This window comes from Vulpes vulpes, chromosome 2 (assembly GCF_048418805.1).
Source record: "Vulpes vulpes isolate BD-2025 chromosome 2, VulVul3, whole genome shotgun sequence".
In the NCBI taxonomy this organism is placed as follows: Eukaryota; Metazoa; Chordata; class Mammalia; order Carnivora; family Canidae; genus Vulpes; species Vulpes vulpes.
In genome coordinates, this window is record NC_132781.1 from 54,080,825 (window position 1) to 54,108,813 (window position 27,989).

The window sequence follows — 27,989 nt, forward strand, 5'->3', positions numbered from 1 at the left end:
ATCAAGGCAAGCGTGTGCTGGGAGGCATGGACCCGGTGGTCTGGAGCCCCTCCGGCCGAGTCCAAGCTGCCCACCCCTCCCACCCCTCCTTCTGGCCCGTCCAGGCAACAGAGGCAGAGGCAAGAAGGTGTTTTGAGTGCCAGTGGAGGTTTTGATAGCTTGTCATCTGATCTGCGCAGCAACCTTGTAAACTTAACAATAACAGCGAGGATTAATGATGCAGCCCCGGCTGCAGACTGGCCCCTGCTGGGTCCCTGTAGCCAGACGCTTAGGGTTGGGTTTCCCGGGTAGATCCGTTCCGCCCTCGGTGGGGGAGGAAGACTGTCTCCGAACGGCTCTCTAGACCTCTTCTCCTTCACTCAGCAACTTTGGCCCGAGGCAGGTGCCGGGTGGGAGAGCGCCCAAGGGCGCGTGGCGGGGTGCGAGGCCGGACGGCGACCGCCAGCTCTAGAGGAAGGACTGGAGTCCCGGAGGGCGGCCGGCTCCGCTGTGGGACTCCGGGGGGTCGCGGCGGACGACCTAGGGCACAGGCCCAGCCTCGGCTCCTTCCCGCGGCCGCCACCCCTGACACCAGCGGAGCTCCCGACCCAGCCCTCGGTGGGTACGATTACCCGTCTCACGGGTCGTTCACGGGGTCATCGGGGCGGAGAGTGGAAGGAGCTGGCGGCCTGCGGGCCAGGAGCTGCGGGGAGACGGTGGCGGGCGGGCGTCCACCGGCCACCTCCCGTGACGGCAGGCGCGAGCCAGGCCCGGCCGGAACGAGGTCTGACCCGGGGGCCGCCCGGGGCGCCAGGCACCGCTCCGCCCGGGAATTTGGGCAGCGACCGGCCGGGGCGCGCAGTGGGCGGAGCGCGGACGGCGCCCAGCGGCGGCGGGCGGGATCGCAGCGCCGGGCGGGGATCCCGTGTGCCGGCAAATCCGCGACCCCGCTCGGCCGCGGCTGGCCCCCCGATGCCCCGGCTCGCGCTCCGGGGCGCGCCGCGGCCCTCCCAGCCCGCAGGGGGCGCTGTCGCCGCCCGCCGCTTCCCTAGCCGGAGCGGCCGGAAGTGACCCTCGCACTTCCGCCGCGGAGCAGCGGGGTGGGCGGCGGGCCGGCGGGGCGCGGGGGCTGCTCCCGCAGGAGCCAGGTCGAGCCCGCGGCCGCCGGGACGCGCCTGGTCGGCCCCTCGGCCTCCGTGGAAGGTGCGGCCGCCCTGCCGCCGCCGAGGCCGCCGCGATGCCGTTCCTGCACGGCTTCCGGAGGATCATCTTCGAGTACCAGCCGCTGGTGGATGCGATCCTGGGCTCCCTGGGGATCCAGGACCCCGAGCGGCAGGAGCCCCTGGACGGGTAACTAGCTTCCCTGCCGCCGGCGGCCGACCCGGCGCTGCCCCCCTTAATGATCTCCACAGGCGTGGCGGGGGTGGGGGTGGCTGTGTCCCCGCTGTACGGATGCAGAGGCGGGCGGAGGCCGGAGTTGCGTTGCTTTGAGCTCCTGCACCTGGCCCAGGTCTTGCCCCTTGCAGGGTGGAGAGTGCTCCAGGCCCGCGCAGGGAGGCCGGGAGGGTGGGGTGCCGGCGGGGCCTCCGCCTCGATGCCCCACCCTCGGCCCTGCCTGCCAGTTGCAAGGGAGCAGGGAGGAGTCTGCGGGCCTCAGTTTTTACCCGAGAGCAGTGCGAAACTGAATTCTGTAGCTGAGTTTGCATCTTACATAGACGAGCAGGTGGGAAAGGTATTCGGGGATGCATCAGTGAGCTAAAGGACACCCCCAGCCTCGGTGATGCTCATACTTCAGAGGGGAGAGACTGACGGTCACTAGTAGGGTGTGTCCTTTCGGTATAATGGAGAGAAGAGCAGAGAGAGCCGAAGCAGGCGTGTTTCATGCGTCTCCCTGGGGACGTCGGTGGAAGCAGGCTTGCTTCTTCGCTGCTGTTGGCTTTAAGGCTTGTTTTGAAAACAGTGTGAGATGTTTCCTTAACTTTAAGGCTGCTGTGAGGGTGAGGGCGGGGCAGCAAAGGGCGTGCTGTGTGGCCTTTCCTAGTACCAGAATTTTTGCTGTGTATCCGTGGAGCGCCGGGCACCCTCCCAGGCTGGGGAAACAGTCGGAATCCTGCCCAGGGAGGGGGTCGGACTTTGATTCTGACAACTAAGGGTCCCAGAGGGGTGAGGCTAAGGGGGTAGGGAGCATCGGTGAGGAAGCGAGGCCTCAGTCAGAGGTGGTGGCCTGTGAAGGAGCTGCCTGCAGGCCTGAGCTTCTGGAGAAAGCCACAGCAGCTCTTGGAGGTCAGTGCTGGAAGACAGGTAGGGTTGGTGCTGGGGTGTGAAGGGCCACGTGTGCACTCAGCCTTCTGGGGCTTGGGGGGTTAGACATCTAAGTGTGAGCACAGGAGGGCCTGGGCTGCCCTGGCTGTGGGGGTTGCCTGGTCTGGCCTCCTCTGCAGCTCAGGGACAGTCAGTGTCAGGGGAAAGGGTGCCAATGTCTGCTTCTTGCACCTGGCTGCAAAGGCTCCCCTTCAGGCCCAGCACCATAGCTGTGAATCTTTGTACTCAATCCAGGGACCAGACTGTCTGGGCAACTGGAGAGGAGGCTGGAGACAGCCCCAGTTCTTAGCAAACGCAAGGAGTCATCTGAAGTTAAAAGATCCAGCTTGCTATACCACGGGCCTTTTTCCAAAGAGACTTCCTGCGCTCGCAGAACCAGGATCCTCCCTGGGGGTGGAGGATGGGGGTGATGACAGCAGACCACCCACCCACAGGGTGTGCAGCCTAGCTAGTCCTACAGCCATCCCCCACCCCCACCCCAACTGGTCCACCTCTCTCCTGTCCCAGGCCCAGTTATGTTGCCAGCGAGGAGAGCCGAATCCTTGTTCTCACCGAGCTGCTGGAGAGGAAGGCCCACTCTCCATTTTACCAGGAAGGTGTGAGCAATGCCCTGCTGAAGATGGCCGAGCTGGGACTGACCCGGGCAGCCGACGTTCTCCTGCGCAATGGGGCCAACCTCAACTTTGAAGGTCAGCTGGAGCCCAGAGGGGCTGGGGGTGGGGTGGATAGGTGGCTTAAGTGGGGCTCTGCCTTGGGTGAGGAGCCAAGCCTTCAGGCACTGCTTCTCCTGTTCTCCTGGGAGCCACTTTCCTTATTTCTTCCATGGGTGGTGACTAAGGAACCCCATCCCCCTGTGGGCTTTCAGATGGCTCTTACCACCTCTGCTTCAAGGGCGAGTTGGTTGCTGCTTCTACCATGTGATTGATCAGCACACTTGCCCAGCTAAATCCTGGGTTCCATTAACATGAAAATGTGGTTGCTGGCACTGTGCCCAGAGCTCAGGGAGAGCAATTTTCTGCCACTTATTCAGAGCCATCTCGCATTTTTGCTCATGCCACAGGAGAGGGAAAAACATGGAAATGACACTGGGTGTAAATCACGACAGGGCTGGGTTAGCTTCTAGCCCAGAGGGCCAGGGGATGGGGATGGAGCCAGTTTACTTCTCTGGCCTTCTTACCAGGGTGGGCAGGGTCAGCCAGGAGACATACAGGGCTGACTTGTGACTGAGTTGATCTTTGAGCCGACACAGCACATGGCCAGGCACGCCTCCCCTCCCCATCTGAGGACAGGCTCAGAGGGTGCTAGGCTCCTGGAGGGCTGAGGAGCTGAGGGGCACGGGGCCTGTTAGGAAGTCAGTCATTTGGAGACTGGCTTCGAGGATGTGGCTGTTACTACCAGGCTTCAGAAGCTGTCACTCCGGGTGCTTCTCCTAGCAGCCTGAGAAGAGGCCCCCTTACGGTTCCATTTTACAGAAGAGACTAAAGCCCAGACAGGTGAAGTGCTGCGCCCACTAGGATGCCCCCAGGATCCTGACCTAGGTCTGACTCCAGAGCCTGCGCTCTGGCACCTGATGAGGATGGCTCTGTCCTGACCCCTCATGGTGACAGAAGCCTAGGTCTCCTCAGGGAAGAGGGCTGGGGCCAATAGGACTTAGACAAGCTGTGTCTGTGCCTGCAGACCCTGTCACTTACTACACGGCCCTGCACATCGCCGTCCTGCGAAACCAGCCGGACATGGTGGAGCTGCTGGTGCGCCACGGGGCCGACATTAACCGGAGGGACCGGGTAAGGGCCGGGTCCAGCCTGCTCTGAAGCAGGGATGTAGTGAGTGGGGGGCTATGGGCAGCCTCACAGGCCCCCAGGCCCATTCAGCTATGCTTTCTTGGCTCAGATCCATGAGAGCAGCCCCTTGGACCTGGCCAGTGAGGAGCCCGAGCGCCTGCCCTGCCTGCAGCGCCTCCTGGATCTTGGAGCAGACGTCAACGCGGCTGACAAGCATGGTGGGTGCCTCCCACAGGAAAGCAGGGCACCTGGCACTGGGTGCTTTGCGAGGGAAAGCCAGAGCACCCCAGGATAGTGGCTAGGCGTGCAGGCTAGATTTTGCTGCATTTTGCTGACCTGCAGAAGCTTTCAGGAAGTGGTGCAGCCATTGGCCCCACGCCAGCCCCTTGAGGTCTGTCTGTAGGAGGAAGTAGGACATGCATGTGGTCAGATTCTGAGGCAGAGTTAGCACTTCTTGGCAGAGACTCAGCCCGGGTCTCAGGTAGCAGCATCTGCGTGTCCAGAAATATCCCACGTCTTCTGGCCACTCTGCTCTTGGTTCTGTGTGGGTGGAAAGGGAATGACTAGAAACCGATCACCCTCCACCTTGGCTGAGAAGTTGATCCTTTTTAAAGTTTGCTTTCTGGGGGTGCCCAGCTGGCTCAGTTGGTAGAGTATGTGACTCTTGACCTCAAGAGCTGTGAGTTCAAGCCCCATGTTGGGTGTAAAGATTACTTAAAATCCTTGAGAACAAAACAAAGTCCACTTTCTCATCCTGTGTGGTGTCCCCTGCACCTGAGGGGTGGTCCTGACCTTGGTTTCCTGGTCCACACTCCTCATTCTCTTCCTTCCATAGGAAAGACTGCTCTGCTCCATGCTTTGGCCAGCAGTGACGGGGTGCAGATCTATAATACTGAGAATATCCGGCTCTTACTGGAAGGAGGTGAGGCTGGTCCACAGGCTGTTCCCAGGCCCTTCTCTTTCTTCCCACCATTAAACATGAAGCATTACTTTGCAGGGTTTTAAGACCTTCTCCTGTTTTCTCTTTTCCTGACTGGCTCTTGTAGGGGCAGATGTAAAGGCTACCACCAAAGACGGGGACACTGTGTTCACCTGCATCATCTTCCTGCTTGGTGAGACGGTGGGAGGGGACAAAGAAGAGGCCCAGATGATCAGCCGCTTCTGCTTCCAAGTCACACAGCTGCTCCTGGCCCATGGGGCTGACCCCAGCGAGTGCCCAGCCCACGAGTCCCTCACACACATCTGCCTCAAGAGCTTCAAACTGCATTTCCCTCTCCTGCGCTTCCTACTGGAGTCTGGAGCTGCCTATAACTGTTCCCTCCATGGTGCATCCTGCTGGTCTGGCTTCCACATCATCTTTGAGAGGCTCTGTTCCCACCCAGGCTGTGCTGAAGATGAGAGCCACGTGGACCTCCTGCGCAAAGCTGAGACCGTCCTAGATCTCATGGTGACGAATTCCCAGAAACTCCAGCTGCCTGAAAACTTCGATATCCATCCTGTGGGCAGTCTAGCAGAGAAGATCCAGGCCCTTCACTTTTCCTTGAGGCAGCTGGAGAGCTATCCTCCATCCCTCAAGCACCTATGTCGGGTTTACATCCGGCTTTATCTTCAGCCCTGGCCTGTGGATGCGAAGGTCAAAGCCCTACCTCTGCCTGACAGGCTGAAATGGTACCTCCTCAGTGAGCATAGTGGTACCGTTGAAGAGGACATCTGACCACTCCCGGATGGAAGGGTGCAGGGTCTGGGCAGCTCAGCCTGCTGGTGGATTTTGGTACCTGTGGCAGCCTTAGGGGAGAACCTTCTGGCCATCTTCCGGAAGGTACAGGTTGGGAGATGAGACTTGATCCTTACTGTGTACCGAGAACACAGGTGGAGCCCAGCAGCTGCGGTCATTCCTGTGGGAAAAAAACTCTGTCTTCCAGGGGGACTGCCCCCCCTTCTGTCTGCCAGAACCCCCAAGTCTCAACCACATTGGGAAAAGGGACAGGGTATAGATTTGGGACAAGTGTACACCTCGTCTGCAGGGAGCATCAGGCAGGGTAGCTTTGAGTCTCTGTCCTCCTGAGACCTGCAGGAGGCTGGTCTGTCTTGCACGGGGCCCAGCTAAAGCCAGAAGGAAGCATGGTAGGCTTGTGGGGGACAACCCTGCAAGGCCCTTCACTCCCAGCCCCTCCTCATGCTAGATTATGTCACATACAGAAGTGCTTTTGGTGGGCTAGGGAGAAAGCTGAGCTGACCCCTGCCACCTTTGGCCGTTCTGGGACCAGGTCACCCACGGCCCAGCCACCAAGGCACGGGACTGGACTCTGGTGGCAGCTGTCTGTGCCAAACCTGGGACCTTGGGAGACCACGTCTTCTGCTAAAAGCAATTCTGCATGACCAGAAACAGTCCTTTCCAAAATGTCTCAATTTTGTGAGGGGTCCATCTGATGAAGAAAGCTACACTGCTGAAAGCTGACTGTATTGCCCAGGCCGAGCTCTCACAAAGCTGAGTCCTAGGCGCATGGGCCCTTATGAATTGTGTAAATGCTGGGGAAGCAAGCTGAGGCAACTAAAGATACATTATAAAGTAAAACATTTCTCTTGGCCTTCAAGGTGACATTTTGGCCCCTCACCCTTCCCCAGCCTCAGATAAAGGCTTCCACTGCAGCCATTAAGAGGTGAGAAGCACTAGGGGATGGCAGCATCTGGTGGGGACAATTAACACAGCACTGCTGTCCCAGTTAAAAAAGAGTACCACTCCACACTGGCTAGGGCCTTCCCATTACAGGATTCACCCTTTTATTTTCTGACTGAAAATGCTCACCGAGGAGGAGCTGCCAGGCCCAGCCAGGAGTGAGGCTGCAGACTTGTAACCGTCACATTAGGGACACCAGGGCTCCATCACCACACAGGCCTCAGAAAGCAAACATCCCCAGCAGCTGCAGGAGGTAGCAGGCCTGCCCAGGCTCGCCGTAGCAACAGGGTGACAGTGCCAGCTCCAGGCCCAACTCCTCTCCTCTCCCCCCAAGGGAAAAAAGTCCTCTATGACCGAGAGTTCTCTTCCTCTTAAGGCAGCCAGGCCTACAGCTGGAAGGCCAGGTGGTAGAAGGGAGATCAGGGAATCTCCACTTCTGATGGGATCACTGTATTCCCAGTGGGGAGCACCAGGGGCCCTGAAGTCACGCGAGTCTGTACTGCCCAGAGAAGCAGCACAGCCAGGCTCCAGCCTCACTGCTCCGTTCAGGGGCACCCTTCCTCACTGGGTCCCATTATGTCTTTTGAAAAAGAGTCTAGTGATGGACGGCAGACAGGTATATTTAACGGTCTTGCTCAACACTCCCAAACCATCGTCATGGAGCCTCTGGGTCTTTCCCGGCTGCCAGTCCCCACCCCACACTGGTCCCTTTTTCTTGCCAGCCCCTGCTCATCTCAGGGCTAAGCTGTAGACGTGGTAGATCTCATCGGGGAGGTTCTCCTGGCGCTCCTGGGCTAGGAGGCTGAGACCTGCACTGCGGACGATCCTGTGGACCACCTCGAGGTCCCGGCACACACTGCTGTCCACGTCATCCAGGATCACACCCTCCTGGGCCATGTTGTCTTTGATGACAATGATGCCATTGGGGCGCAGGCCCTGCTTGCAGCGCCGCAGGAACTCAGCCAGGTGCTGATCAGTCAGGTGGCCTGGGGACAACAGAGGCTGGGGTCACTAGGCAGGGAGTGGTGCCAAGCACGTATATGTCACTGGCAATGTATGGCTCTCAGCCTCCTCTCACTGCCTTACTGAACTGTCTAAACACACAGGGCCTCCCTGGCTCTCAGCAGTCCAGAGAAGCTTACCAAATCCCATTCCATGTAAGAGGAAGCTGGCTCAGAAGCCACTCACCAGAGAGCAGTCACAAAGTACACAGCTGGGATTTCACCCTGAGTGGACGACTTCTGGGCCCTGCCTGACACCTACGCTCCATGCCAATCCCCCTGCTTTGAGGCCTGGATTAGGGGAACCAAATGGTTCCTTCCCTAATTAGAACTCCAGACAGGCAAAAAAAAAAAAAAAAAACCTCCAGATAGGCTTTTAGGGACCACAAAATATAGGGCCAGACCCAGTGTGTCCCCAGGGCTGTGGTATCTGTTATGGAGTATGAAGTGGGTGGCCAAATGCTGGTACGGTGCCCCCCCCCCCCCATCTGCCACCAAGTCAGCAGCCCAGGAAGAGTGCCTTGGGTGTGCTGCTAGGCTAAGTAGGTGCAGGATGGACGGTAAAGCATGGCTCACTCACTGTGAACAGCAGGAGCAGCCAAGGCTTCAATACTTCCTCTAATAAAAAACATTTACTTATAAAAATTCATTTCTAAGTTCTTTGAATGCAGTAAGTTATTGGTCATTTCCATTTTTTCAACAAAAAACTGCACCCAGGGATGCCTGGGTCGCTCAGCAGTTGAGTGTCTGCCTCCAGGTTGGGGCATAATCCCAGAGTTCTGGGACCAGTCCCACATTGGGCTCCCTGCAGCGAGCCTGTTTCTCCCTCTGCCTATGTTTCTGCCTCTCTTGTCTCTCATGAATAAATCTTTAACAACAACAACAACAAAAAACACCCAAAGGGTCATAAAAGGTACTGATAAAACATGGAAGGTGTACTTTAAGAGAGTGCCTTCCACAGTCATGGCGAGCCCAGGGAAGACTAGAGAAACCCCTGCCATCTTGCCTGTTGCAGGTGCCCTGGGGCGGTGGCTTCCAGGACTCTGGGGGGACCACCTGTGTGGAAGGTGGAGAGGGCTGGGGAAAGCTCACCTATCACCCACTGGATCCAGATGACATCGTAGGAGTTCGGCTCGGGGCTGAAGTCCTGGAGGCCGCAGCAGAAGTAGTTCCTTACCCTCTTGCCCTCTTCCCCCAGATATGTCTTGGCTTTAACCAGAAAATCTTCTGTCACGTCCACCATGTCTACCACTCCAAAGAGCGGCAGCAGCAGCCTCTTGGTGATCCTGCCTATGCCGGCTCCGCAGTCCAGGGCACAGGAGGTACCCGTCTTGTTTGGGCCTTCCTAAGAAGCAGAGAAGGCACAGACTCCGTAAGGAAGGCTCAAAAAGCCTGAGGGACCCTGTCCCTAAGAAGGGCTGTTCCTCCCACGCTCCCAAGGTCATTCCAGTAAGGACCAGGCATGTAGGCTGTGGGCTAGCACACATGGGGTCGCCAGTGGGCAGGAGCACACCTTGTGCCTGTCCTGGGCCACCTGTCTAAAATGAAAGCCGACTTCCATTTAAAGATGGGTAATTTGAATAGGTGCATTTATCTCCTCTCATTCCCAGAGCCCCATTAAAACAACAGGATGGAAAAAATTTAAGCAGTGAAAGAATGGAAGACTGAAAGTGGGCAGAGAGATATCAGGTAGAATGAGGAGCAAGCACCAGCCTCTGATGCTCACCAGGGGAGGCCACAGCTGGGCACACGCCAGCCTGGCACAGAGGAGGGCAGGGCAGGTGAACAACTAGGAGCCCGCCTTCAGCAGAACAGCCAGCACCCACAGCCCAACAGCCCGCAAAAATGGCAAGAGAGTGAAGGATTCAATCCAAACAAAACGGAACGGTTAAAGTGAGACTCCGTGCTGGTGCCGGAAACCCTCGCACAGTGACCAGCTCCCATCTGACAACCCTGAGACAGAGGCCCCAGTCTACATGCTGCCCCCGCCCCAGCCTTTGAGGCCTGGGTGGTCGACGCCAACAGATAACCAAAAACCCTGCGGTGATCCGTGTGAAAAGTGGCGCCCCGTGCAGAACAGGGAGGGCCACCAGGGCCACATCCTCTGTTCCTGGACAGCACACCAGACCTGCCTACCCTCAAAAACCTCTGCAGGAACTTCCGGGAGCTGCTGATGTCGATGCTGGAGATGTGGCCATACCCCCCGAGCATGCCGTCCACTGTGGGCGGGACTTCCTTCCAGTACGTCTTGGCCTTTGAATAGAACTGTTTCTCATCTTCTATCACCTCACTTGTCATGCTGTCACCAACCGAGTCAGCTCGGGCACCAAACCCAGCAGCAGTGCCTCCTGAACAACAAAAAAAAGCAAATCAGCCAAGTCAAGGGCCCCAGTCTCACCCCACGCTTCATTGGTCATGCAACCCTGTCCAATGCAGACAGATGTCCAGTGTCCCCAAAACTGCTCCTATTCCTTGGATGACAGTGCTGTCTCTCGTATTCAAGACATTTTGCAAAGTTACCTCTGTATCAGAGGAGAAGACCCAGAGTCCTGGGCTTCTAGTCCTTTCCTTACTATACATGACACCTGACCCGATGGCTTCTAACTCTAGGGTATCGAGAACCCCCAATCTACACTTGAGGAAAGTGAAGCAGGGAACCCCACCTTCCACAGTGGATGTTCCAGCTGATTGTGGGAGGGGTCTGGGGAGTCTGCATGCCTCCCTCTCACTCTAGAGCACAGAATGAAGCTCACTGTGGGGTCTGGTCCTTTGTTAAGGTGCCAGGACTCTCTATAGCTCCATGCACACAATGGCAACTGTGCAGGGCTGCAGACAAGTACAAGACATAAGCACAACACACCCCAGAGGAAGCGCTTCCCTGAGAAGTGACGACCATCAGCTAAAACTAAGGATGAGGAAGGGTTCACTAAGCCAACCAAGCAAGCCTGCTCCAGGAAGAAAGGCGTGAAAAGCACATAGAGAGCCCCTGCAACTGGAAATACATAGTCAGGGGAGCACATCTGTAGATTAGACTCCTCGCTAAAAAGCAGGGAGCTTAAACTACTCGAGAGTCAAGCAGGGAAGTGACAAGAGATGTATGTTTCTGGAACTCAGTTGACAAGCTGTGTGGACTCCAGGGCGAGAGTGAGAGCAGATGCAACAAGAGGATGTTTGTCAGAACAGGTGGAGAGGCAATGACAAAGCAAGAGCCTGGGCCTGGGAGAGGGGAGGGTTTGGCAGCTCCACACCCAGCCACTCATGCCAGGGAGGGACAGAAGGGTCAGATCTCTACCCTGAGGCATCTGCATGCATCAAAATGGGTCTGCACTGAGCCAAAAGTACTATGGAAACTTAAAGAATGGAGGATTCCTTTCCAAATGGCAGACAGGGGAGCGGCTGAGAGAAGGCAACCTGAGCTAGTCCCTGGAAGACAAGTAATGCTGGGGGTGGGGGGTGGGGGGGGTGCAGCACAAAGAGACACAGAGGGGGCAGGGCACGTGTGTCACCCAGAAGACTGTTGTGATGGCCTGGGCTGACTGGAATGCAGAGGAAGAGGGTTACTATGGGGAGATGAGCTTAGATGGGCAGACTGGTCTGGGTACAGGAGGCTCCAGCAACAGGCTGGGGGCCATGGGTCTAGCCTGTTGGTAATGGAAAACCAATGAGCTGAGAGTTTCTGAAGGGCCCAAGGTATGCCGGGATATAAGCTTGGGTGGGACCAAGTGGCAGAGTGGGAACAGCAGGAGCCACCCTGGCAGTTGGGATAAGGAGCAGCAGCGCTGTAGGAAGATAGCAACAGGGGCACATTCCCATCACAGGCTCTCAGCTCAGGGGTCACATCCCCAGAGGCCCTCCAGGAGCAGCCCAGCGAGAGTGGCTTCCTCCAACACCTCGATCCAATCCCCACATTTTCCTGCCATCAGAATGTATATTTCTATAGTACACTGTTTACTTACTGTCTAGCCTCCAGTGGGATGGAAGCTCCAGAGGCATGACCTTGCCTTTTCACCACTGTGTCCCCAGCACTGAGCCCACAGGAGTCCCTCAGTGCAGGGGTCACAGGACTCCTGGAAGATGGGGTAACACAGAAAGCTTCATGTGGAACCCCAGAATAATGTTCAAAAACAAGTAAAAAACCCCGAGGATGCACAAATGCTTTAAGGGTTTCAAGAGAAGTAATCAGATGGGAAACAGAAAAGTGCCCTAAGGACAAGCATACAGCCCTCAATACATTCTGACTAGAAGGACAGAATTTTCATTGACCATGTTTGTTACTAGTCCCCAATGGACAACTGTACTCTGAACCTGTCCTAAAAGACAAGGAGCCTTCCAGAAGTGGCAGGCCCAATTCCACCCAACAACTCAGGAATGCTCCTCACTGGTGCAATCTTGCTTCCACCACGTCAGCCCTTTCTAGGGAACCCAGCTAGCCAGTAGGGGCATCAGGGGAGGGTCCTCCTCCCCAACCCCTGGCTTCTTCCTGGATTTGTATGTTCCTCAGGGACAAGGCCACACACTAGCCCTCTGAGGAATCAGAATTAAAGCGACAGCATCCACATGCCCTAGCAGGTCCAGTTCTTAGATCTGTGATTGTCACTGTTTCCGTCCTCTGGAGCCCTTCTGCTGTGTGGAGAGTCCTTCAATCCCCTTCAGATTCTTTTTTTTTTTTTCCCCCTTCAGATTCTTGAATCAGCTCTCAGACTGATGCTCTAGCTTCTCCATTCAGGTACAAGAGTCTGGGACTGCAGTGAAGGCAAGTTCCAACTACTGTGTCAATCGAAGAGCCCTTTGGGGTAACAGGCTGGGGGGCCCTGGTTCTAAATATAGCATCCCCTCACCCTGGCTCGCCGCCATGCCCCACACCAGTGTCCTAGCACCTGAGTCTATTCCTCCACACCCTAGAGAGAAAGTGGCACACAGCTCAACAGGAATGAACTTCTGCTCCAGCCCTGAGTCACATGGTAAGCCAGAGAACATAGAAACCTGCCGACACCCAGAAATGCCAGCTACGGTAGAATGGAGATCACTGTACTTCCCGGAGAGCTGACAGGAAAGAGGGCCACCAGCCTGAATGTCACCACAAAGCTCAGTCTGGGGCTGCCCAGCCCCCATCAACAGGACCCACAGCCACCATGTCACAGCCTCTCTACCATTACCCAGGACAGATGACATCAAAGCCAGCTCTTCCACAGCATGCCAGCAGAGCTCAGACAGGAGCTCAGCAACACCAACTCCGTCCCCATCACTGCCCGCCAGTCTTGGCAAACTGCTGGTTTTGTCTTCATATCTGTCTCCCACCAGCCTGGGAGCTCCTTAGAAAAACAGTGGCAATATCCTGAGATGCATCACTGTTATTTCTCTCGCATCCCATGTAGCATACAGGCATTCAACAAAAAATTCAATCCCCACTAAATGAACAGAATAAATGTGGGGCCACTCACCTGGCTGTACTCTCTTTGCCTGTCTGCCTTCCCTTCCAAGGAAGCAAGCTTCTTGGGGACAGGGACAGGACCTCATACCCCATTAGCCCAGCACCTGATACAAGGTGGGGGTTTGCTAATTGTTGAAGGATTCAAAGAATGAGCTTTATGTGGTTACATTCTACACTTCTGAAAAAGTCTTACAAAAATCCAACCATTCAAAACTGGTAACATTGAAAGCCATTACCAACAATGTAATTTTTTGCTTTACCAAAAGCCTTACAACATGATTTCTTTAAATGTCAAGGTCCTCTGAATAATCTAATTTACAAGAACTCCACTTACAGGCAGATTCTAGGAACAAGCCAGGGGAGGAACATCCAGGATGGGAAATGGCAAGTATAATTTTGACATTTGTTCCAACAGCTGATTAATTAGTAAACATGACTCCTTGGGGCCCTGTCTACACTTTATCTCCCAGTGTCCAGATCAGAGTGGGAAAGAGGACCCTAGGAGTCCAAGGGAACAGTGGGGTTGTCAGTCAAATAGCAGTAAGTCCTCCTTTACTCTGCCCAGGTTGTGGTGAGGAGCTATGTGGCTGCAGGGGTGGGAAAAGGCCTGGACACAATCTGGCTTTGTGTGCATCCTCAGCTAGCTTGGATGGGAAGAGAAGCCTTTTGTTCACAGTGGACTATGCTCTTCAGCAGGTAGAACGTGTTGTCCATCATTCATGGTCATGCAGCCACCTCCTCTTTCCCTCCAAGGTGTTTAGGCAGCTGCCCCAGCTACTACTTCTCCCAGGGTCCATGGAAAAAAAATGGTGTTTGAACTGTCACCATCAGTGCTTTGGGGAGGCATCACATCCTCCTCATTTACCAGCCTCTAAGAAAAAACCTGGAAGCAACAGGAGGCAAGAGCCTGCTTGACATTACTTCCTCCCTCTTGCAGCCTACTGGACAGGGCCTGTTCTCCCTGGATCTGTGACAGCAGCTGGACATATGGGAATGGCAAGGTGCTCTATGAAAAAGAAAGGGAAGGAGGAAGTAAACAAGACGAAAAAAGGCCAGACGGAGGAGGAGAGATGGGGTGTTTAAAAACAAACTATGGCTTTGGTAGAGTCAAATGAACCACATCTGAATCCTGGCTTTGCTTTTCTCTGGCTGTCTAATCTCAGATAAGACACCTAACTTCAGTTAAGTTTATCTATAAAATGGAAACAGCAATGTTGACTTTACAGAAACGCTGTGACAATCGTCACAGGTCGGTGTGAAAGCATCAAGTGATCTGTACAGTGGCAGGTACATATTATCTCAAGTTCAGAAATCTCTGTCAAATGAAATTCTCATCAATTCTCTCTGCCAATTGTAGAGATCAAATGGGAAAAATGCAGTGATATGCCCTATGAACTGTAGAGTGCTGGAAACACCTAAGGGATCATTACTGTTATGCTGGGGGGTCGGTCCAGCAGACAAACAGCTCTGCAAACCTGCAGTGGAGGGGAGTGAGCTTCCCATCTGTTCCAGCACAGAAACAGTGCAGAGATTCTGGAGATGCTACCTCTGTGACCCTATGGCTTCTGGTCCCCACCAAAGCATTCTGCATGTACCTCCAACCCTCCCCCAGGCCCCAGCTGACTGACAGAAAGCCATTCCACTAAAGGAGTGTTGTGCCTTAACACAAACACACACAGGAAACCAAGAACAGCGAAGGAGGGAATTCAGACCCCTTAACACAGTCAAGGCCCCCATCCCCCAGGGGATCATCCTCTCTCTCTGGGCAATCATTCTACACATTCAGACCTTGTACAAGACCGACCCGCCCCACTGCCAGGGCCTCTGACACCGGCTGTTTCTATCCCAGAGAGATCCCGCTGTTGATGGGCAGCAGAGCCTGGGCCTCTGGTTCGATCTGGCAGCCCCTGGGCAAACAGGCTGACCTTGGCTCCAAGGGCTCTCGCGGGGAGCTGCCTTCTGAGTGGCACCAGTGGGGAGCTAGAACGGGAGCTGGGTCCAAGGTGAAATACGATAGCGACTCCCATGCAACGGGCACTACTGTGCCCGGCTCTGACCTGAGCATTTTACTGAATCCTGACACCACCCTCCGAGTGCGTGCTCTCCTTAATCCCCGTTTCTCACAGGGGAAACTGAGGCTCAGATGGGAAAGGGCCTAGCTACGGTCCCCGGACGCACCCCCGGGGGAGTGCCCCGTCCAGGGTCCGGCCGCCTCGACCTTCCTCCCCCACCCGCCGCCACCGGTGGCCCAGGTCCGACCACCCCGGAGCCCGCACGTGGGGCTCGGGCAGCTCGCGCCGGGTCACGTGACGAGCCGGGGCCTCAGGGCGCCGAGGCAGTTGGGGACCGGGGCCTCCCTTCCCCCGGCGGCCACCGCTCCCCGCTCCGCCGCGCGCTACTCACCCCGGGCGGGGGCTCCCGGGACCCGGGAGAAGAGGACGGGAAAGAGGATGGGGAAGACGGCGGCGGCGGCGGAGACCCCACAAGCCCACCACCAGCTCCGACAGACCGCGGACAAACGCGACACCTCGCGGCGCGCGCTGCCTTTGTCCCCACACGTCACTTCCGGGAGCCCGGGGCGGGGCCGCCGCTAGCCCCGCCCCGCGGCCGGCTCGCCCCGCCCCGCCCCGTGGGCGGCTGACCTCAGTTGACTTTTGGGTCCGTGGCAGGACCTCTCGGACTTAAAAGAGCCTCCCCGCGGCGCCTCTCCTGCCTCCAGCACGCGCACCAGTGCGGTTAGAGGCTGAAAGCTGGACTTTTAAAAGCGAGCGTTCTGTAGGTTTTCCACTGGGTAAAAAGAGGCGGGGGCGGAGGGGGGAGGTGCCTTATTACCCAAATTGTACCCGTAATAATTTGCATTAAAAAAATATGCGGGGGATCCCTGGGTGGCGCAGCGGTTTGGCGCCTGCCTTTGGCCCAGGGCGCGATCCTGGAGACCCGGGATCGAGTCCCACGTCGGGCTCCCGGTGCATGGAGCCTGCTTCTCCCTCCTCCTGTGTCTCTGCCTCTCTCTCTCCCTCTCTCTGTGTGTGACTACCATAAATAAATTTTAAAAAATAAAAAAAATAAAAAAATATGCATGGGGATCCCTGGGTGGCTCCCCTGTTTAGCGCTTGCCTTTGGCCCAGGACGTGATCCTGGAGTCCCAGGATTGAGTCCCGCATCAGGCTCCCCTGCATGGAGCCTGCTTCTCCCTCTGCCTGTGTCTCTGCCTCTCTGTCTCTCATGAATAAATAAATAAAATCTTTTAAAAAAATAAAAATAAAATAAAAACATACAGATCAAAGGAAGGAAGGAAAGAAGGAAAGAACAGAGAAAGAAAGGAAGATATCCTTGACAGTGCCAAGGGGCTGTTACCCCAAATAAACAGAACTAGTTCTTGAAGTTTCCATTCCAAAAAACCTGCCCTCCCATAGGCTCCTCCCATATATAGAAATTTTGGAGGGGTCCCTGAAACAACCTTGATGGAATGTGAGTTTGCAGGTGGGTAGGCCTTGTGAACCTCTCCAAGCCTCAGTCTCCTCTTCTGACAGTGTTCAATGTGTAGGATAGCCCAGGTCCAACCTTCAGCCCTGTGCCTGCAGGGGGCTCTCAGTAAATGGTATTTATCATTAGTTCATTTTTCCTAAACTGATGCTCTGGTCTTAGATTTACAGTGCCTTCCTCTGGGCTTTGCACACAGGAGGTTCTTTAAAAGTGTGTTTGCTCGCACACCTGGGTGGTTTAGTTGGTTAACCGTCTGCCTTTGCTCAGGTCATGATACCAGGGTCCTAGGATTGAGTCCCGCGTCCGGCTTCCTGCTTCCTGCTTAGTAGGGAGTCTGCTTCTCCCTCTTCCCCTTCTCCCTGTTCATGCTTTTTCTCACACACATTCACTCTCTCACAAATAAATCAATAAAATCTTTTTTAAAAAAGTGTTTAACGAAGTGAAGGCTATGGGAGGGGGAGCTGCTGACTGCTATGGAGTCCTCCAAATCCGTTTATGTATATATTATATGGCATCCTCTCCAGAGTACTCCAGGTCAGACTTGGTTTCCCTGACCTGGGCCCCTGTCCTAAGCTTCATTTTCCATATGTTAAAGGGAAGGGGATAAATCCTAAGCAATCTCAAATGCTAGGTGCATCTATAATCTTCCTTTGGAGGCAGCTCTGAGCCCGGCTCTTTTAGGGGTGCCTAAAAATCCACCCCCACTTTTTTTTTTTTTTTCCTGTCAATGGATGAGAAAGTCCCTTCCCTACACCTGGTCTCTGAGGCCTTTCCAGATCTGGACAGCTCCAACCTCAAAGCCTCTTGCATCACTGAATTCCCAAGCCTTGCACACAGTAGTTGGTCAAGAAATGTTTGCAGCATGCCAAGGGCTGGAGGGCTCCTTAGAAATCATCTAGTTAGTGAGGTGCTCCTCATCCATTTTCTAAAAACTCACGTGCTCTTAGAATAAGTATAAAAAATGTTCACCTTCCCCATTCAATATTCCAATTTCCTGAGGAGGTATGCCCTTCCATCCCATTGAGTATTTGCAGAAAATGGAAATACATCAGCTATGATGCCTCCTCCAGGCAGACTTACAAAATTGTAAAATGATATCATGCCAGTGAAATTGCTGGTCCAAACAATCCTTCTCCCCCACTCATGTTCCACAGAATAAGCTTCTCCCCTGCCCTTCCTAGTCAAGAGTCACAGATGGGGCCCAACAGTCTGTTTTACTATGGAGCCCTGAGAACAGACAGACTTTCCAACATTACATAGCAAACAGAAGCAGAGCCTGGATCTGAAATTGGTTCTCTTCATTTCCAGGCCTACTATATTCTTACTGCCCAGGCTTCTGGTGGAAGTTGTACTTCCAGAGCTGCCCAGCTCAAACTTGACCCACCTGGGCCTCCCAGATCCAGAGAGGGAAGTGGAACCCTGAGCCCTCTGCTCCTGGCTTGGGCCTGGCTGCTCTGGTCAGGAGTTCCACCAACCCCCTTGTGAATATAGCCTTGGCTTCCTGGGCACAAAGCCCCACCTTCTGTCTTCAGGCCCAAAAGCCCACTGTTCCTCACATGGCCTTGGGTGAGGGGCAGATCACAATGACCCTGAACAGGCCCTTGAGGCAGCAGGGAGGGTGCAGCAGAGAGACCAGGCTGGGAAGATGGGATCTCCCAAGGACCAGCCCACCGATTAGGGGGCTCTAAACTCAAGGGACCTTTTCTGGACCCACTAGAAGCCCCACTAAGGTGAGTGTGACACCAGGAGCCAGCTCAGAGATAACAATCTGGGAGGAGAGTGTGGTAGGGAGGGAGCAGCCTCTAAGATACCCCCCACCCCCATGTCAAAAGCTGGGAGCAAGTGTAGGACTCTGTCTCCCAAAGGGCAAGTTTGTTAAAAATATGTGTCTTGGAGCGCCTGGCTGGCTCAGCCAGTAGAGCTTGTGACTCTTGATCTCTGGGTTGTGAGTTCGAGCCCCACATTGGAGGTAGAAATTACTTAAAAATAAAATCTTAAAGAAAAAATATGTATCTTGGCTCCAAACCTATTGAATCAGAATCTGGGGCATCTACTCTCAACAAGCTCTCCGCCCAAGGGGCCCTAAGGCCCCAGCAGGACTGGGCAACTGCTAGGCAGGTGTCTCCTTTCAAACCTGGTTCCAGGTTTCCTAATTCCCAGTGGAGTGCTAATAGCATAATAGACCTTGAACACTCCAGTGTGCTTAGTCACAGAGGAGCAGGTGCTCTGTTATCCCCATTCTACAGATAAAGGCATGAGAGAAGTGAATCAATTGGCTTGTCCAAGGTTGCAAAGCTAATTAAGTAGTGGAACTGAGACGAAATCCTAAATAATAACAATTTTAAAGTAATTATAACAACAATAGTAGCAGCTAGCTTTTGTTGAGCATGCACAAAGTGCCTGGCACTATTCTATGCCATTTACACGTGCTCACTCACCTAAACGTCACAGCAACTCAGAAAGGCATGTACTCTGACGTGACCATTTTGCAGGTGAGGAAACAGAGGCTGGGCAAGCTCTGGCCTGAAGCCACTGGCGGCCAGAAGAGAGACAGTGGCGTTACCCCCTAACCACAAGTCCCTCCCCACCCCGGGCACTATGGCTTGGGGGCTGGCCTATGCCCTCCTCTCCACTTCACACGGCACCCCCCGTCCCCCCCTGGCGTGAGGATGCCCTGAGCTGAGCGCAGGGCCAGACAATGCCCAGGCGTCTCCCCAACCCCGGGGCCCAGCAGATGGCGTTCAAGGGGCTCCCCGGCGACGGCGCTCGCGGAAGGGGAGGCCCGCTGCTGCCCAGCCTGCCCCTGCCGCAGCTCCGCGCGGTCTCGGGCGCGGGGGTCCCCGACAGCTGGAGGGCCTCGGGGGTAGGCGGCGGCGGCGGCGGGTGGTGGCCGAGCGGGTCCTCGTACCCGGAGATGGGCGCGGGCGTCGGGAGCCCCTCGCCGCGCCTGCCAGCCCTGCCCACCGTGGCCCAGCGGGCGGCGCAGAACCGGACAAAGCTGAGGTCACTCCTGCTGCCGCCCCTGCTCCTGGCCAGGGCGCCCCGGGAACCCGCGCCCCCGCGCGCCAGGCCGGGGGAGAGCGAGGATCCCTGGCGGGGCGCGGCCTGGGAGGCCCCGGATTCGCTGCGCGGTCTCCTAGGAGAGCTCCTCCCCAGCAGGTTCCGCGAGTTCCTGCACCAGTGGCGGGCAGAGCGCGCGGGGCCGCCGCCGGGTGAGGCCCCGCCCGGGTCCGCTCGGGGTCCGCTCGGGGTCCGCTCCGGGGGCGGGGCGGGGCGGGGCGGGCGGGGCGGAGTCCTTTCCCGAGCGAATGGAGCTACTACTGCCAGCGGAGTCCGCCCGCCGAAGTCCTGCCGACCACCCCTGGAGGGCGGGCCTCCCATTGCCCCCCCCCTTTTTAAAAGATTTTATTTATTTATTCATGAGAGACAATGAGAGAGAGACAGAGACACAGGCAGAGGGAGAAGCAGGCTCCACGCAGGGAGCCCGATGTGGGACCCGATCCCGGATCCCGGGATCACACCCTGAGCCAAAGGCAGACACTCAACCGCTGAGCTACCCAGGTGTCCCCCATTGCCCCTTTTGTACAGTTGAGGAAACCGAGGCCCAAGGCCATATAACTAGGGAGAGCCTCATAAGGACCGTCCCCAAGTAAAGGCTCATGGCTATCTCCACCTCCTCCTGGCTAGCATCCTCAGCATCACCACCCAAAAGGAGTGTGTCAGAGCACTGCCACAATTCTCCCCAGTGTCCCCACTGTTCTTTCCTTCCAGACCTGAGGTAAGTATCCGTTACCTGCTGATGGGGACAGGGTTGCTGACAATGATCTGAAGGTGGGGAGGACCCTGACCACTCATGCCAGGTGTGGCTTGTTTATCTTCAAGGGGCCAGTCATCGTACTTCCAGGATAGTCTTAAGAAGATTTTGCTCCATCAGATACCTGCCCTGGGGACCCTGAGGAAAGATCGTTCACAATTCACCCTGAAGAAAGGCAACCAGTGAGCTACAGGAGGCTGGCGGTAGGGGGTGGGGAAAAGGAGCATTCCTTCTTTTCTTTCCTATTGTCTTTCGCCCATGAATTTACCTATCTGTCCACCTATACATCCATCTATGTGTCCATCCACGAATCAGGTCTTCTGCCAAATCCATAATCCGTCCATGAATCCACCCAGAGATCTATCCCAGAGCAGGTCTCCTCCTAACCTATCCAAGGATTATCCATCAACATCTATGAATCCATCCACCCATTTATTCATCAGGTCTCCTACCGACATATTCATAATCCATCCATGAATCCATTCAGATATTCCTGCTCCCATTCACCTATCCATCTTTGCATACAGCTTCTCTGCGAACCAGGTGTTATACAATGCATCCATGAATCTCTCTCCACCCACGCACCCATCCATCCATCTATCCATCCATTCATCCATCTAGCCAGTCATCTTTCTATCCACAAACTCTACAGTTCTATCCATCCCTGAATCCAATGATTAGTCACCTACAAATCCTTCCATGCACTTGTAAATCCAGGGTACTGTCCATCTATAATCTTGTCATGAAGCCATCTATGAGTCCACATACCCATATACAGAAGCATTCATCCACTTATCCATACATCTACCCATCCCATCCCTCTAACATCCAGTCCTATTCAGACCTTTTCATTAACTCATTCATGAGTCAATCCATCCATCCACCCACCCAATCTTCCTTCCTTTTATCCATCCCACCATCAATTCGTCCATTTCTTCCTCTACCTTTTATTAGGTTTTGCTACGTGTCAAATGTTGGGGGAAATAAGATAAGGAATGGAGGTAGAAGAGCCTGGGCAGTATAGCTTACCTGGATCTTGATGCCATAGCTCTAATGGAGGAAAAGAATGTAGAAAAAAAAAAAAAAAAAAAAAAACCTCCTCCAGCATAAACAGGCTTAAACAGAGGTGAAAGGTGAAGAGCATTGCCCATGAGTTTAAAGAGCAAGGAAAGTAAATGCACTACATACATGCCATCCCTTCTCCTTCTGGACCCATGGCTGACAGTATTATTTGACCCCAGCATTTTTCCTCCACTGGGCCTCAAACCCTTCCTGACACAGTGTTCCAGGCAGACGCTACCAGTGGATCAGAATAGATGCCAGAAGTGAAACACATTTGCCAACCCAGGAACTTTAAATCAATCACCCCAAAGAAACACATTACTTCTCATAAGACATAATAAGTACACGTATGGAACTCATTATCTCAAATATGACAAACAGCAGGGATGGACACAATCACAGTGTTTCACATTTAAGAGCTAATACTTGAGCAGTTCATGGTGTGTGAGATTCTCTGGTAGGCCCTACAGGGGACACCGGGGTGCCCTGGAATGGGCTCCAGAAGCCTTTGACAGGAGAAGCTGAGACTTCAGTCCTCTGGGCAAAGCCAGGATGCACCTGGGTCTGGCCCTGAGGCCAGCACAGACTGGGCCTTGATAAGCAGGCAACTATCGGATCACTAAGTAGGTCCCAACGCCTGTAGCCGTCTCCTGTCTGCCTGGCTCTTTAGTGGGCTGATGAAAGCATCCTTTACGTGTCCACACAGACATAAAGAAGTAGTCAGGGGGATCCCTGGGTGGCACAGCGGTTTAGTGCCTGCCTTTGGCCCAGGGCACGATCCTGGAGACCTGGGATCGAGTCCCACGTCGGGCTCCCGGTACATGGAGCCTGCTTCTTCCTCTGCCTGTGTCTCTGCCTCTCTCTCTCTCTCTCTGTGTGTGTGTGACTATCATAAATAAATAAATAAATAAATAAATAAATAAATAAATAAATAAATTTAAAAAAAAGTAGTCAGATAAATGGATGTAGATACATCAATATGTGTGTCCTTAAGGTGGAACGTGACATTTCTGAATAACAGAGCCACAGATGGATCAAGCAGGCCCTCCTGCAGGCTTGCCCTTGAGGCTAAAATTAATAAATGTAACAACAACAGAATGCCCTTTATTGAGTGCAGGCCCCATGCCAGGCCATGTACTAGACGCCTCCCATAAGTTATTTGATACTTTCTAAACTCTTAGAAGGAGGCTATTATTATATTGCTCTACAATATATAATACATAATTTAAAGAGGAAAACTGCAAAATGGAGACCTGATTGTGGTTTGCCCAAGCTCATGTGCCTGGGAAAGGGCATAACTGAGACTAATGATTATAAGAACAGTTTGAGGGGCACCTGGGTGGCTCAGTGGTTGAGCGTCTGCCTTTGGCTCAGGTTGTGATCCCGAGCTCCTGGGATCGAGTCCCGCATCGGGTTCCCTGCAGGGATCCTGCTTCTCCCTCTGCCTATGTCTCTGCCTCTTTCTCTGTGTCTCTCATGAATAAATAAAGTAAAATCTTAAAGAAAAAAAGAGCAATTGGAAGTTAGAAATGATTACTCTGAGCACCACACATCCAGGTGGAGTGCTTTGCCATCCGTTTCATCTCACCACCCCATGTGGTGGGTACAATGATGAGCCCCATTTTACAGATAAAGAAACTGATGCTTCAAAGAGTTAGGCTGGAGGGATCCCTGGGTGGCGTAGCGGTTTAGCGCCTGCCTTTGGCCCAGGGCGCGATCCTGGAGACCCGGGATCGAATCCCACATCGGGCTCCTGGTGCATGGAGCCTGCTTCTCCCTCTGCCTCTCTCTCTCTCTCTCTCTCTCTGTGTGACTATCATAAATAAATAAAAATTAAAAAAAAACAAAAAAACAAAAAACAAAGAGTTAGGCTGGAAACCCAGAATGACTTGACTCTCAACTTCCTCTCTTTCTTCTCTTTGCTGAATTGCTTGATATATAAGCATGCCGGCTCTGGAACTAAGATTCAGATCTTGGCTCAAAAATAACAAAAAATCTTGGCTCTACCTTTTACGAGCTGCATGACCTTGAGCAAGTTGTAAAACATCTCTGTGCCACAGTTTGCTCATCTGCAAAATGGGGAGAATAATCATACTTCCCAGAGTTGTGTGGGGTTGGTGGGCTGATGCATGTGGCAGGCCTGATCCACCTCCTTGGCAGGCAACGCGTTCCCTGAAAAGGCCAGGTATTGTGGTTGTCAGGATACACAGCGAGCTCTGGTTGAGTGGATGTGTGCTGTTGGGGTGGAATGTGGGGCTGGGGGCTCCGACCCTGGCCCTCCCTTGCCCTTCTCACCTCTCCCAGCAGGTCCCACAATATACAGGCTCCTAAGCTCAAGACTGTGCTCACCCACAGCTCCTCAGGGGAAGGCTCAGGGCGGTGCAGGCGGTTTTGCCCCTTCCGAGTGCGATTTGCTGATGAAACCCTGCGGGACACAGCACTCCGCTACTGGGAGCGCAACTGTGCAGGTAGGCAGACAGGATGGGGAGTGCCAGGACTCCAGAAAGTTCCAGCTTGGAGCCCAGAGAACAGAGGCTATGGCCCTGGGAGTAAGGGCCGTCCTGCAAAGGCCAGGAATCCACTGACGCTGCCGAGAAGGCTTCTCCAGAGAGTGTCAGGAGGACTTCAAAGACCGAGTAGTGTCCAAGGTCCTGCAGAGGTGTCTGAATATGGGTGGCACCAGAGAGCAGCCACAGTGCAGGAACAATGGCTACCCAGGCTTGGCTACCGCTGCAGGACTTCTTGCTGCCAGGGGTTCTCAGGAAGTGCCATATCTGCCCACCTTGGAACAGGTGGCACCCATGGCCTCCCGACCCCTGTCTGGCCCCTTCCATGGCTTACAGGGGCTGAAGAAGGTGGCAAAGGCACTTAAAGCACCTTCTGCCCATATCCATGAAGGCATGGCTGGCTGAGGAGTTGCCCAGAAAGATCTAGAAGATCCAACCTTCTCTCTGGGGAAGGCTGGTACTGCCCCGTCCAGCAAAGAAGCTAGGAACCACCAGACCTGGGTTTGGGAATAGTAGAAGTTTGCTCTCAGCTCTTTGGGGATGGATGTGATGGTGTCTGCTTTGGCACGGTTTTCAGTGTTTTCTGAAATGGGTGTCAAGAAGCAGATGGGAAGAATCCGTGTCCTTGCTCTGGTATAACCTTTACCAATCCTCCTCCCACACCTTTCTCCATCAGCCCGGCCTCTTCACTTCCCAGGATATAGCAGCCCCAGGGCCTCCAAGAGCTTCCATCTATTTATTGACCACCTCCTGTGTGCAGTTTCAGGAAACGGCTGCTCCAAAGCCTAGCTGTGGGTAAAGCCCTAAAATCCAGGACCTTCACTGACTCAGGAGGGACCCTACCCAGGACCCTTAAGGTCATAGGAAGTTGGAAATAAAATCTGCAGTTTTGTCTAACTTCTTGTTTAATGGGGAAGCCAAAGCCCAGAGAGCAGGTGACACGGCGGCCGAGAAGAGAAGCCAGAGTGCCCCCGACAAACACTGGAGAAAGTTTCAGGCCAATGGCAGTTGGCTGACACAGGAGAAGCTTCTTTGTCCCCCGTGGCCACGGGAGCTGTGGTCACGTCCCAGGGCACCAGAGCGGGGCCCAGCTGACTGCTTCCCAGCCCTTTCCATCCTGAGGCAGCCATTGGGGAATTTGGGGTCCCTGACCAGCCAGAAGGGCAGCTATTGGGCAAGAAAGACTCTCAGCCCTTCCACCCCTGCAGGAGGCTCGGCATTGTCTCTGGATTTCCACGGTGGCGTGACTGGCCTTCCCATTATGGGAAAGAAGGCCCATCTGGGGCTGCAGCAGGAGGGGGTATGGTGTGTGTGGGGGCACAGTTTGGGTCATAAAGGCAGAAACAGTCACGCAAGATAGTTTTAAAACCTGAGCCTTCTCTGGAGGCAGCCAGAAGGCACTGGGGAGCCTCAGGTTGCCATGGAGACAGGGTTCTGCCCAGCCTTGCCTGCCAGAGAGGGAGGAGGGGAGAGTGGGGGTGCCAGAGCCCCGCCAGGTAGAGATCTCACTGGAGCCCTCTCTCCTCCAGTCCAGCAGAGCAACATCGAGAATGGGATAGCCACCCGATCATCGACATCAGAACGGGTGTCCGGGAGTGTCGGGAGATGGCTGGAGAGTTTGCCCAAAGCCCTAAGCCCCAGGGCCCAGGAGAAGGCCATGGCCAGCGTCTCGTTGTTCTGCTGGGAGTGCCCCGGCCTGTGAGGCTTCGGGGAAGGGGACAGGACTCCTACACATTGCCAGGGCACCCTCTCCTCACCCTGTCGACTACCCCACCCAGTGGAGGGCAGGCTAAGGGTCGGAGCCCTTGAGGGCCCTGTCAGCCATGGGTGGACCTGGAACTCAGAGTCCATGCAACTCACAGGCTCCTGTCCCCACCCTCCCCAGGCCCACCCAGGAGCCACAGAGTCACCTGTCTGAGGATGCCTTCATGAACAGCCTGCCCTTCATCCCCAGGGCCAGCACACAGAGGCAGCAAGGTGACCTCAAAACCTTGCTGGACACCGACCACATTCTGGAGCCAGTGGGCAAATCGCGCTGCTCCTGGAGCCAGAAGCTGGTGAGCACCTGCTGGCAGCCAACCACCCAGAGCACTCCTGCCCAGGGGGTGGCTGGGGTACCAAGTGAAGCCTCCCTGCATGTGGCTAAGGGCTGGGGTCTCGAGCTGAGCTGGGTTCAGATTCCCAGCTCCATACTTGTAGGTGCTGGGGGCTTTTTGCATTTGTTTCCTCATCTGTACAGAGGGGCTGACTCCAGTGCCCGCCCCTTTGGACTGGGGGTATAGAATCCCCCTGGGATCTCCTGCCCAGAGGCCCCTGGAGCGTCCAGTCAGTCCTCCTTGTCTCTCTAGGAATCCTTCCTGCCCAGCTTGGTGCTGCACACAGTCCTGAAGCGAGGCCGCCCTAAGGGCTACCGGCTGCTCCTGCCCTCCACGAAGTCACAGCAGGCTCCTGGGTGAATGGCTACTGGAGCTCCAGCCCATGTGTGGACACGGGCCAGGGGGTGAGGAGAGGCCTCTCTTGCCCCACAAATAAACATGCATTTCAAGTGGCTGGGACCTGCTATGTCTCACCCTACAAGTTGCTGGGCTCCAAGGCTCCTGGACCTAGGAGAAGGAGAGGACAAAGTCATGGCTGAGATGAGGCTGAGGGGTGGGGGCAAGGCATCCTCATGGGGCCAGGGCTTGTTCCAGGTGAACCCCTCTCCTGGAAGGCGAGAGGCCTTCCACACACACTTCAAACCTGGGACCAAGCCTCTGTCAACCCAGATCAACCCACACCTGAAACAGACACCTGCCCTGAGGCCCCACCAGCTTCCATCTTTGACTGGAACCAAAGGCCACTTGCTGACCTCCACCATGGGATGAGGGTGTCCAGACTCCAAAGGAGTGGACAAACCTTGGTCTTCCGCATTGCATTCCCCAGGCCAGGTTCATACCATCTGGTCCCTGGAGGGCAAGCATCCTGGGTGGGTGGGGACCAGATGTTGCTTTCCTAGTGGTGGGGGGAGGAGGCATGGGCAGTGTTCAAAATCACATCGAGTGGTGGCAAAGGACCAGGTGGGTTGATCTGACCGCTGCACTGACCTCCCGGGCAAAGTTGAAGCCTCCTGTCCTCCCCTCTGTCCAAGCAGCCGGACCCCAACGTCTCGGCAAGCCCAAGATCCAGGTCTTTATCGCCACCTCCTGGCCAGTGAGGAAACAGCCACGGAATCCACACCCAGGCGCCCCGCAGAAAGGATGGGTAGCGGGGTGCTGGGCTGGGGGCCGGCGGTGGGGATTTTAGGGCCAGGAGGGTAGTAGATGGGGAGGATTTGCATGCAACTCACAGGCAGGGGTGCCCTGCCTCCAGAAGAAAGGTCACAGATCTAGGCAGTTTGGAGAAACCCTGCGGGGGATGGGATGGGGGCAACGCTTCAACTCCCCTTCCCTGGGCACTGGATGAGGCTTCCCTGCCTGGGATGACGCCCTTCCATCCTCCTTCCTGGGCTTTCACGACACCCCACCCCGCCCTAGGATTTCCATTTCTCGGAGAGCTTGCGGGACTCAGAGGAGGCCTGATTCTGCCGCGCCCCCTCCCCCGTGACCTTGCGCCGCCCACCTCCCCCCCGCCCCCCGTCTCCGGGCCTCAGTTTCTCCCCAAGGGCCGCGGCGGGCCCTCGCCCGGCTGCCCGCTGCAGGGCCGCGCCGCGCCCACGCGGGGGCAGTGTTGGCCTGGCTTTGGCGCCGCCCGGCGCGGCCGAAACTTCGCAGCCTCCGGCTCCGGGTCGGAAACTTTTCCCCTCGCGCCGCGCGCGCGTCTCCTGCCCGCGCCCCCCTCCCGCCGCGGGCCCGCCGCGCCGCCTTCCACCTGCCCCGGGTTCGCCGCTGGCCTGGTCCCCCCCTTCTCTCACTGCTTTTTGTTGCTATTGAGCCGAAAAGTGCTAGGCTTGC

At 55.3% G+C, this 27,989-nt stretch overlaps 3 protein-coding genes across 9 annotated transcripts; 2 read left to right on the forward strand and 1 right to left on the reverse strand.

Moving 5' to 3' along the window:
• The first annotated feature begins 262 nt into the window (after positions 1–262).
• ASB6 (ankyrin repeat and SOCS box containing 6) lies at positions 263–8,405 on the forward strand. Of its 2 annotated transcripts, none has more exons than XM_026009491.2 (6): positions 263–597; positions 2,809–2,990; positions 3,979–4,085; positions 4,192–4,300; positions 4,918–5,004; positions 5,129–8,405. In XM_026009491.2, exons 2-6 carry the CDS (start codon positions 2,921–2,923, stop codon positions 5,794–5,796), a joined length of 1,041 nt encoding a protein of 346 aa, XP_025865276.1. In that variant the 5' UTR covers positions 263–597; positions 2,809–2,920; the 3' UTR covers positions 5,797–8,405. The 2 variants fall into 2 exon arrangements, with proteins under 2 accessions (XP_025865276.1, XP_025865275.1); XM_026009490.2 differs by lacking the exon at positions 263–597 and adding an exon at positions 1,006–1,329.
• On the reverse strand, positions 6,834–27,972 carry NTMT1 (N-terminal Xaa-Pro-Lys N-methyltransferase 1). 6 transcript variants are annotated; one of them, XM_072748421.1, is made up of 4 exons: positions 27,950–27,972; positions 9,897–10,108; positions 8,853–9,105; positions 6,834–7,745 (listed from the first exon to the last, which is right to left on the reverse strand). In XM_072748421.1, exons 2-4 carry the CDS (start codon positions 10,056–10,058, stop codon positions 7,489–7,491), a joined length of 672 nt encoding a protein of 223 aa, XP_072604522.1. In that variant the 5' UTR covers positions 10,059–10,108; positions 27,950–27,972; the 3' UTR covers positions 6,834–7,488. The 6 variants fall into 6 exon arrangements, with proteins under 6 accessions (XP_072604522.1, XP_025865279.1, XP_025865278.1 ...); XM_026009494.2 differs by lacking the exon at positions 27,950–27,972 and adding an exon at positions 19,586–19,668; XM_026009493.2 differs by lacking the exon at positions 27,950–27,972 and adding an exon at positions 15,595–15,769.
• C2H9orf50 (chromosome 2 C9orf50 homolog) lies at positions 19,376–26,547 on the forward strand. The gene is made up of 8 exons (XM_072744843.1): positions 19,376–19,889; positions 20,365–20,455; positions 20,560–20,673; positions 23,858–24,021; positions 25,269–25,360; positions 25,451–25,758; positions 25,946–26,117; positions 26,409–26,547. The coding sequence occupies exons 1-8, from the start codon at positions 19,376–19,378 to the stop codon at positions 26,514–26,516; spliced, it is 1,563 nt and encodes a 520-aa protein (XP_072600944.1). The 3' UTR covers positions 26,517–26,547.
• Positions 27,973–27,989: the final 17 nt, after the last annotated feature.